Source organism: Takifugu rubripes, chromosome 18 (genome assembly GCF_901000725.2).
Source record: "Takifugu rubripes chromosome 18, fTakRub1.2, whole genome shotgun sequence".
Lineage (NCBI taxonomy): Eukaryota > Metazoa > Chordata > Actinopteri > Tetraodontiformes > Tetraodontidae > Takifugu > Takifugu rubripes.
Genome location: NC_042302.1, coordinates 103,025 through 113,299, shown reverse-complemented (window position 1 = coordinate 113,299; position 10,275 = coordinate 103,025). Strand labels below are relative to the sequence as shown.

Genomic DNA, 10,275 nt, shown 5'->3' with positions numbered 1-10,275 from the left:
CAATTAATATTGCTGGGCAAAATAATAACGATGATAATAATATTAATAATACACGTAGGTAGAATCCAATAAATCGTTGCTGAACCCCTGTTTTACATAAATAATTGATTTTATAAATATATATCTCAAAGGATATCTCTGAGAAAACCTCCTGGAGCCAGAAGGTGTACCTCCTGGTTAGAAATTGAAATCAGCTACTTTTCTGCTTGCGGCCGGAGACAATGCTAAAAATGGATTTAATTCTTTATTATCAACTCTTTAAGAAGCCTCCAGGTGATCCAAAATGCTGCAGCCAGAGTTCTGACAGGTATTGACAAAAGAGATCACACAACTCCTGTACTGGCGTCTCTTCATTGGCTGCCTGTTAAATTTAGAATAATTTTTAAAATGCTTCTTCTGACCTACAAGGTCCTCAGAGGCCTAGCTCCATCCTACCTGGAGGAGCTAGTGACACCTTACCAGCCCAATAGACCACTCCGCTCTCAGAATGCTGGTCTACTTGTGGTCCCCAGAGTCTCTAGGGGTAGAATGGGGGGCCGAGCATTTAGCTACCATGCCCCCCTTCTGTGGAACCAGCTCCCTGTCCAGGTACGGGAGGCTGACTCCATCTCTACTTTTAAGATTAGACTTAAAACCTTCCTCTTTGAAAAAGCTTATTGTCAGTAATTCTGTAGTCCCAGTTATTATCCTAGACATAATTATCATATTTAGAGGATTGTCTAATTATTAGGTTAATATCTTAGTTATGCTGCTAGAGGCCGAGGCTGCCGGGGTCTCCTCTCCTCTCCATCTCTGCACCCCCCCGCTCCCCCCCTCCTGCAGACGGATTGCTGGCTGCTTCCCGGAGAACAAAGCCTGGTCTCTAGCTGCCTGCTGACGGTTGCTGCCTGGACCCACACTGTTTCCACAGATGCAGCAGAGGGACAGAAGTTTCGGTAAGACGTTGGCACGTTTGCATGTTAAAGAGACTCTTTTTCTGTACTGTGGCGTGCGCGGATCAAATCCAGGCTGGTAACGTGGATCCATTGTCCGTGTTGTCGCTGACGGCACAGCTGATGGCCGCGTTCGCACCTCCTTCGCGGCGGAGGAGTCAACCTCCCATCTGGCTTTTGTCAGGGCGTTGCTGGCATGGCAACAGTCTTTAAACATATAGAATCAATGTTCCCCATTTTGTCAGGAGCAGCCGGGCTCGGCTCCCCATCGTGCTCGGTGCTGAAGCCAGCGGAGCGAACCGAGCTGTGAGCAACAGGGAAAACTGGGACAGGGAGCCCCGAAATATCTGCTGAATCTGCTGGAAATGAGCTGCTGCTGGCTGAGGGAAGTCTTCACCTCACTTAATCACATCATTTTGATCACATTAAGATGGTCCATGAGGGGTTGTGATGAGCAGGGGGGACCCTGGAGCGGCGTCCAGGCTGGAGGAATCCAGGCTGCCGTGAGGCGCAGCAGGCAACACAAATCCAGCCAATTAGCACATCAACAGACCCACCACGCCGGGACAATTGAGCCAGCTGCTCATTTGTTGAACTGGAATGTGCTTTAATGTGAAGATGAGTGAGGAAATGGGAGGGTTCTGCAGCCAACCTGCAGCTCTTCCCAACAGCCTCTTCAGCACCATTGCTGATCCCAGCCTGGAAGACTTTGGCTTGACAGCAGATGGGAAAAGACATGGTTGCCTGTTTTCTCGACATTCCTATAATAAAGCAGTGATTTGAGTGTATTTGGAGGCATTGAAGACCAGTGAGGGACAAAAGGTGCACCCCCCCCCCCCCACCTGCCCTAACCCCCTGTCTGTTTCTGTTTCTCTGGGCCGACAAAAGCGCTCCAGAGCCAGCTCAGGCCAGACAATACCGAGCTGTGGCCACACCCCCAGGGCCAAACCAGTGTCCTGGTCAGGAGTCCCCATGGTTCCTCTCTGCACTCCTCCTCTCATTCTTACGTTCTTTAGGCTCCCTGAGTTTGCTGCAACCCCCTTCTGAACTTAAAGTAGTGGTTGCACTAGAAGGAAGTAGAATTGACCAGGAGTTTTTTGGCTCCCTGTGAGGCCTGCGGGTGGATGCAGGAGTTCATAACCGTGTGTTACCCCCTGGACATTCCAGTGCGGTGAAGACTGAGGACAACCAAAGAAAACCCCGATCACTCGCTGTTTCTATACTTTGTGGTTCGGGTTCTTGGATTTTGGTGCTTCAGTCGTCTTCCATCGAGCTCTGCAGGTCGATGCTGGGCTAGGAGCCGACAGCGCCCTTCACTGCTAACACCAACATTGGTGAGTGTTCCCTGAGGTCTGAAGCTGTCTGTGTTCACTCCTTCCAGGAATACAAATGCTCTCCGTTCAGCCGGACACCAAGCCCAAAGGCTGCGCCGGCTGCAACCGCAAGATAAAGGACCGCTACCTGCTGAAGGCCTTGGATAAGTTCTGGCATGAAGACTGCCTGAAGTGTGCCTGCTGCGAGTGCAGGCTGGGCGAGGTTGGCTCCACCCTCTACACCAAAGCCAACCTCATCCTCTGCCGAAGAGACTACCTGCGGTAAGGGCGTGACAGTACACCAGACATCAGATCCTCTTCCAGCCGCTCTCTTCATGTGCCATCGAGATCGGAAACGACACTTTATAATGAACATGACTCAGATGAGAAGGTTGCAGCTTTTTCCAGACTGGCTGACCTCACCTCCAAAAATGGCCGCAGACGCGACTGTAGCCTGCTGTCGGGTAGAGCGATGCCTTTATTTGAATAAAAAGACACCTTTGCTTGGTAAAACTGGCTTTAGAACTACCGTTTGCTTCTATAACATGACAGAGGACAAAAAAGTCACAACATTGGTGGTGAAGGGCATTTGGGCATGGCTCTTGTTTAGCTAGGTCCCAATGCTAATCTGGCAGTTTGACCAGGCCCCAGTGCTAATGTATGTGAATGGGGAGGAAATGTGAGTGCAAGCTGAGCACAGCTAGTTAGCAACAGGGGTGTTCCTGAGGAAGGTTGGCGAGCTGCAGCGAAGAGAACTTGGAAGGATCAGCAGGAGGCCTTTGAGGTGTTGAAGGAGTTTCTGCTTTGCCCAGACTGGCACCAAAATGCTGAAACCACTGAAATCTAACACCCTCCAAATGCATATGTGTGTAGGTGTGTGTATGACAAAGAGAGCTAAAGCCACGTGCATTCTCCCTTGTGCACGGTGTCTGTGCTGCAGGTTGTTTGGTGCCACAGGAAGCTGTGCGGCATGCAGCAAACTGATCCCAGCCTTTGAGATGGTGATGCGGGCCAAGGACAACGTCTACCACCTGGACTGTTTCGCCTGCCAGCTCTGCAGTCAGAGGTGAGCACCGCTACGTCGTTAGCTTAGCTGCAGACCCTTGGATTACATCACTCTTACATGGTTGAGCAGCTCAGATGGGTTCAAGAAGTCAGGCTGCACCGCACCGTAGCTGTAGACATGATTTATGTTCATGGTGAGGATGCATCCTTTCATGGTCTACCACATCTCTCAGGGGTCTCAAGCTGTCCTGCTGTGAGGAGGAGCACGACTCCTGGAAAGCTAAAGGCTAATGTTAAATGTGTTTTGTACTTTAATGCTCTGATTCTCTGCTGAAAAGAAGACAATTAATAGATTTATCATTTAATTCCTAATACTAGAAGACCGTTAAAATGAATGGATCATAAAAATGACCTGGTTGCTTCTGGTGCACAAGTCCCCCTTTCCCAAGTGAAATATGGAGACACTTGTTGTACTTATTGTTGAGCAGAGACCAAGACTCAAGTACCTCAGGCCAGGTTGGCTGAAGCCCAGAACTCTGGGATCACACCAGGTCATGTAACCCCAGTTTGGTTCTGCACTGGTTCAGGGAAGGCTGTCATTTCTGGTTGTTTGTGGTCATTTTCATTATTGTCGGTGTGGATCATCTCGGTCATCATGTGATGTTGGATGTGAAATGTCCTGGAACAGGATCCCTCCCAGGACAGCACTGTTGGTTTTAGGCTCTCCCCACAATGCAGGCCAAGACTGGGAACAGTTCAGAAGGACTTTTTATCGCCAAAGGAAATCAGCAAACACAATGAATTCATCCATGAAGAAAATCTTCGGGCTGATTGAAGCAAATGTGGCAGCAGGGCTGGACAAAGGTGCTGTCAGCCAGTAGAGGACAGTTACCAAAGCAGGAAGGAGGAGAAAGTGGCAGCACGTGGACAAGGGAACCAGATTTAAATGCAGCACAGGTAGAACACCAGGTGCAATTCAGCTGTGTGAGCAGGGTGGGCATCCACAGGGGAGTCGTCAGGGGTCAGGGCCAGATCTGGACGGTCCTCACTGCTCTGGATGGTGTGTTTTGTCCTGGTGGACCAGTATCTGTTCGACTGTGTTCCAGGTTTGAAATGAACAGGGATGCAGTGTTGTTCTGATCTACCTGCAATGTTGGGTGTGACAATGCTGCTGTGTTGCTTCTGATTCATCTCACCTTTGTTCTTCTTTGTGGATTTAAGAAAGGCCCAACCAGGAGAACCACACCTTTCCTCGTGTGGTTCTTTTCCTTCCCCTCCTCCCTCCCTGAGGGTTTGGATCAGACCTAGCTTGTGTCGCAGAGGATGATGGAGTAAATGAAGACACTATGTCCGTCCATGTCTGTGCTCTTTCTGGACCTCTCAGCATTGATGCTTCTGTCAGCTTCAGTGTGTCCTGCACAGTCCAGGAAGACCAAAAGCTCTTGACCCTGACACCTTCAGGAGTGATCCTGATGTTCAGAGGTGGTCGGTAACGGCTTCCACTCGTTTTATCTTGATTTTAACCCATATGTCATCCATTCAACTGAACTGCTGGTTGGGGGAAGTTCCAGAGAAGGAGGTCAGTGCCTTGGGTTCCGCTTCTTCCATATAGATGTTGGCCACTACGGGATACTATAGGGAGCCCTGGCCAAGCTGTGTTCCTGCCTGTAGAGGCTTTCTCTGTACTGAAGCAGGTGTTGGGATGCAGGTGATCCGTGAGGCGACATCATAGGGAAGCAGGCTGGATCTAATTTGAGGGTGGACTGGTTTGTTCTGTACCAGCGGAGGAAGAAAACATCCTGTCCTTTTCTAAAGTCAAATCTTCTATCCTCTTCTATCCTTACCTGATTTCCAGTCTTCCTCAGATTCAACATGAACTCGTTAGTATAAAGCCATATTATTTCTCTTGTGATTACTGACAGAAGCTAATGTCTGTGTCATTGATACACAAGGTAAACACTAATGGTCCCACCACCAACTCCTGGGGGGGCGCCACATGCAATGTCCTGCTACTCTGATGATCTCCTATCTTCATAAACTGTTGCCTGCTCTTCAAAAGCTCCTCACAATACAACACGACAGGCATATTGTTGGTATTTAAATTCATACAATTTTGTAGTTTAAAGTTTGAAAGCTCAATTTTACAGCGACACACGATTACCTTCTCTCAAACACCTGGGGTGGCACCTGCATTCACCTGTAGATTCAGGTGTTTTGGTGAGCCTGTAGCTCCGTCCCTGGCAAGATGATTGATTTGTGCTTGTATTCCTAGAGTGGTATGAATTTGAATAAGGTTTCACTCAAATTGTAAAAACTGGTGACTCGCCTGCTCCAGGACACCTGCTGGACAGCAGGAGGTTTCTGTTGCCATGGTGATGTAAAGCCCTGTTCAACTGTTTCATCTGTCCAGGTTTTGTGTTGGAGACAAGTTCTTCTTGAAGAACAACCTGATCCTTTGCCAGACAGACTATGAAGATGGGATGATGAAGGAAGGCTACGCTCCTCATGTCCGCTGAACTAGCATGGAGATGGAAGAAGAGAAGAGCTGCTGGAGGGTAATGCAACAGTCACGCCAAGTAAATAAACAGATACACCAAAAAAAGCACAAGCGCCTCGTTTCAGGCTGAGCTGCCCTCCTCATGGACATCCAGGCAGGGCTGTGGAGGACAGGCGACGGCAGGAGGAGCAGCTGCAGAGACGCCAGTGTGGCAGGGAGGGCTAGATACCCCTGCTGCTACTCAACACCTCCCAAATACCCCAGAGAGCATCGGGACTGTGTTCCAAACTAAATCACTCCAAATGATCTGGACAAGACGATGTGTGTATGTGTGTGTCCCTCAAGTTCTTGTGTACCTTTAAGGTTCCCACATTTGTATCATCTGATAATGATCCTAATAATAATAGTAATCATGTTCACAGACTTTAATTAATATTAAAAACTGAAGAGGGACAGTTTTTGTTTGTGAATAAGAGCTGATAAAGAAATGCTGATGATGACTATGACGAAGGTGGTGATGAAGACGATGGTGAAGATGTTGACGATGATGATGAAGATTATGTCCCCTGCTGCTGTCTCGTACTCACCTGTAGACTGTGGACCACATAAATGCTCAGCTGTTATTAGATTTTAGGGTCATCAGATGTTTATTTTTGAATAACATTTGTTAAAACTGTGAATGTGACTTTATGGACCAAACGTACACATCTGAACAGTAACTGGGGTCATGGGGTCATGCATGCCTTCATCTTCTCAAAATGGACTTTTAATTGATGAACCCGGACAAAGAGAAATGTTAGGGGAACATTTCCTTTGTTCCAACAGCACTTTGGAACCTTCCTCCCAGATGACCTGAGTGAGGACAGCTTCAGCAGAAGGTTCAGTACTGACCTTCTCACCACAGGAGCCGTTGCTCATGCTGATAACTGATCCTCAAGCTGCATCCGGTTCTCTTGGAGTCGTTGGGAAAAGCAAAGCCCTTAAACCTTGAAGAACCTTCTCTTATGTGCAGGATAACCGGAGCTCAGGAGAACTGGAGTGGTTGCTCATCCTCCCCAGGTTGGTCGGACAGCCAGGTGTGGGGTCCAGGCTGTACCAGTCTTCCTCTATTCCAGAATGGTGGAGCTCCTAGGACCACAGGGCTCCTAGGACCCTTCAGATCAGCTTCAGCTGTGAAACCTCATTGAAACACCTATAATTCTTTCCAAATCACTTCCCATCAGCTCTGATGTAAACATCACGATCTCTGATGGCTTGAAGAGCAGTCGATTTGCGTGGCGATCCGCCGGTCTCTGAGCATGTGGGGATTGAACCGGACTCAGTCTGTTGTCGTCAGGTTGCACGAGGCTCCAAAAGCAAAATGTGATATGTAGCACTGAGGTTTCGTGCACAGTTTTACTCATCCAGCAAGTGAAGAACTGCGGACTGAAGGTCTCGGCAAGTCATTGAATGGGCTGCACCTTTTGGATGAGGCTCCTCTTAACTGATGAAAAGGCAGGAACCATTAGGTTCCAACAGTCTCAAAGTTTTCCGAGACAGAAGCCTGTCCTCCTCAGGCTGGCACTGTCCCACAGATGGACGGACAGCCACCGAAGGTACCATAGTTCAGATACAGAAGCATCCAAAGGAAATGCTTTGAGGGCTGTTGGCAGGGAAGCTCAGACCTCCTCCATCTGCTGGAGCAGCACCCTGCTGGACTTGATGCTTATTAGGTCAGCAAGATGAGGGATGGAAAACTTCATCAGATCGTCCAGCTTCATGATGCTGGCCTCTCTTAATCTGGACCTCTGACTGGCAGAAGACAGGACCTGAAAAGTGACTAAGCCATTTCCAAAGAGCGGCTCTTTGAAGATACACATCCCTGGTGTTGTCACAGCTCTGTGGATGACTGGAGCTGAAGGGTCGAAGTGACCAAGTTATTGACAATTATTGGTCTGTCCACTGTCCAACATGCGTTGCTTTACTCTTCTCCCTGTTTACGTTGGCAGAGGACACTTTTTGGTTGTCAGCATCTCGATGGTCTCCAATGATTGATTCCATCAGCATAAGATGACACCAGTAGTTGGGCTGCTGTGGAAGACCTCCTGACAGCCTAGATGACAACACTGCCTGGCTAAAAAAGCCACCACCAAAAGAAAGATCATTTCATAAATGTAAATACTCAGTTTGAGCAATATTCAACAAATGAGAGAGAATGTCCAAGTCTTCTTCTTCAACATGTTCCATTTGGACATCTTTACAGATGGAGTCCTACTGGTCAATCAGCTCAGGCCGTTTTCCTGCCACTGTTGGTTGTTGGGGGTCAGGTCCTGGGATTCTGTAAAGGGCCTTGAGACAATTTTGATTGTAACAGATGCTGTATAAATAAAGAGGAAATGACATGAAATCTCTCATCTTTCCAGGCTGATCTAGATAACGGTAAACTTCCAGTTGTTGACTACACCTTTGAATTTCAAACTTTGTCAGCAGCCTGTGGCTGGAAGGTCCCCTCCCTTCTTGATACCTTCCATCACGGCTCATCCATCGCTATTAAGGACCACCTTTTTTCTGTGGAGCACCCTGCTGACCTGGAGTCTTTCATTACCTTGAGCAGCCAGATTGACAACCACCTGAGAGAGCGAGAGAGTGCATCTACAAATACCTCAAAACAGGTATCCTATCATTTCCTGTGGCGGCGTCACCCTCTGGTGGGCAGGCAGAGCCCATGTAGCTAGGGTGCGCCACATTATCTTCAGAACAACAGCGACGCCTGCAGGAGGACAGGTGCATATATTATGGTCAACAGGGAAAATTCCTGGGGACCTGTCCAATAAAAGGCCAGCCTTGCCACTGGAGAGGAGGTTCTTGGTAACTGTGAATTTTGCCCTCTTACTGAGGTGGAGCTACTGTCTCGAGTGCTCTCCATAAAAGTTAACGTGTTGATAGATTCAATCGCGGCTTAAATTCTTATGGACTTGAAACTTGCCAAGAAACTTAAATGAATGGTACTTCACCTTCTGGAACCCCTAGAATTTGGATGGGAAGTTACTATATTGCTCACAAAAATTAAAGGAGCACTTTAAAGAAACACATTAGATACATCAGATCTCAATATGAAGTTGGATATCTATACAAATAACGACAGGGCAGTGTCTTAGGAACAAAAGGATGCCAAGTCTTTTAATGGAAATAAACGTTTTCAGCCTACAGAGGGCTCAATTGTGTAGACACCATAAAATCACTACAGGACGTCGGGCCCTCAGGCCACCTTCATGAAGTCTGTTCCTGATTGTTTGGGTAGAGACATTCACACCAGTGGCCCTCTGGAGGTCATTCTGTAGGGCACGAGCAGTGCTCAGCCTGTTCCGCCTTGCACAAAGGAGCAGGTATCGGTCCTGCTGAGGGGTTGAGGACCTTCTACGGCCCTGTCCAGCTCTCCGAGAATAACCACCAGTCTCCTGAAATCTCCTCCATGTTCTGGAGATTGTGCTGGGAGACACATTAAACCTTCTTGCTGCAGCACGTGTGGATGTGCCATCCTGGAGAAGTTGGACAACCTGTGCAACTTCTGTAGGGTTAAGGAATCGCCTCATACTGCCAGTAGAGATAATTACGCAAGCCAAAATCAGCGCGAGTGGAAAACCAGCCAAAAAAGATCAAGAGGGAGAAACTTGAAATGACCTCCACATGTAAAACCAGTCCTGTTTTGAGGGTTTTCTAATTGTTGCCACTGAAGTGCACTAGTTGTTAATTCCATGAACACCAATACAGCTGAAATTGATTAACGAGGCCCTCAGCTGCTTAACCAACCAGAAAATTGTCAGACAGGTTTAACTCAATTCATGCCAGGCCCAATAAAAAAAGTGTTCCTTTAATTTTTGTGAGCAGTGTATATTGAGCCAATCACCACACAAATTCTCTCAAATTCATGATGGCAAAGGGACTCATGGAGCGGGTGTTTTCCCCTTTTCAGCTTTTTACACATGCTCATTTTAGGAACCCCTCGGTTAGTCCAGCAGTCCCAAAGTTAATTGGTCCACTTGGGAGATTTTGGGTCGGGATTCAAGGCTGAATAAAAGTCAGCCGACACTCTGTGCATAAGCCAGTTAGTTCAGGCTCCCACCGTGTTACACGGTGCTCTGTGAGTACAAGGGTGCAAGAATCTCAGTTAGAGCAGTTTAACCCAGATTCCCCTAAACTATCCAGTGTCAGTGTCATCATGATCTTGTCCCAGGCCGACTCACTGCACCCCCACAGGGAGCATGACTGTTTAGTTGATCTTTTGCCTGGATCGTGTCCCCCAGGGGTCGCCTCTATTCTGTCTGTCCCACAACGCAAAGCATTGAACAAATACATCTCGTCCTCCCGCTTCCTCTCCAGCGGGTCTGGGATTCTTTTTCATGGACAAAAGGGACAAATTGCTCCGGCCGTGCATCAACTATTGTGGACTGAAGAAAGTGGCCGTCAAACCCAGGTAATTCTTTACTACATCTTCCTTTTGCTCATCATTCGATAACAATAAGGGAGAGGGATGAATGAAAGACGGCCT

At 47.9% G+C, this 10,275-nt stretch overlaps 1 protein-coding gene across 3 annotated transcripts; it reads left to right on the top strand.

Moving 5' to 3' along the window:
• The first annotated feature begins 792 nt into the window (after positions 1-792).
• lmo3 (LIM domain only 3) lies at positions 793-7,460 on the top strand. 3 transcript variants are annotated; one of them, XM_029825668.1, is made up of 6 exons: positions 814-935; positions 1,178-2,213; positions 2,314-2,527; positions 3,186-3,311; positions 5,661-5,805; positions 5,873-7,460. In XM_029825668.1, exons 3-5 carry the CDS (start codon positions 2,322-2,324, stop codon positions 5,764-5,766), a joined length of 438 nt encoding a protein of 145 aa, XP_029681528.1. In that variant the 5' UTR covers positions 814-935; positions 1,178-2,213; positions 2,314-2,321; the 3' UTR covers positions 5,767-5,805; positions 5,873-7,460. The 3 variants fall into 3 exon arrangements, with proteins under 3 accessions (XP_003972675.1, XP_029681527.1, XP_029681528.1); XM_003972626.3 differs by lacking the exon at positions 1,178-2,213 and having other exon boundaries at positions 793-935; XM_029825667.1 differs by lacking the exons at positions 1,178-2,213; positions 5,873-7,460 and having other exon boundaries at positions 793-935; positions 5,661-5,852.
• Positions 7,461-10,275: the final 2,815 nt, after the last annotated feature.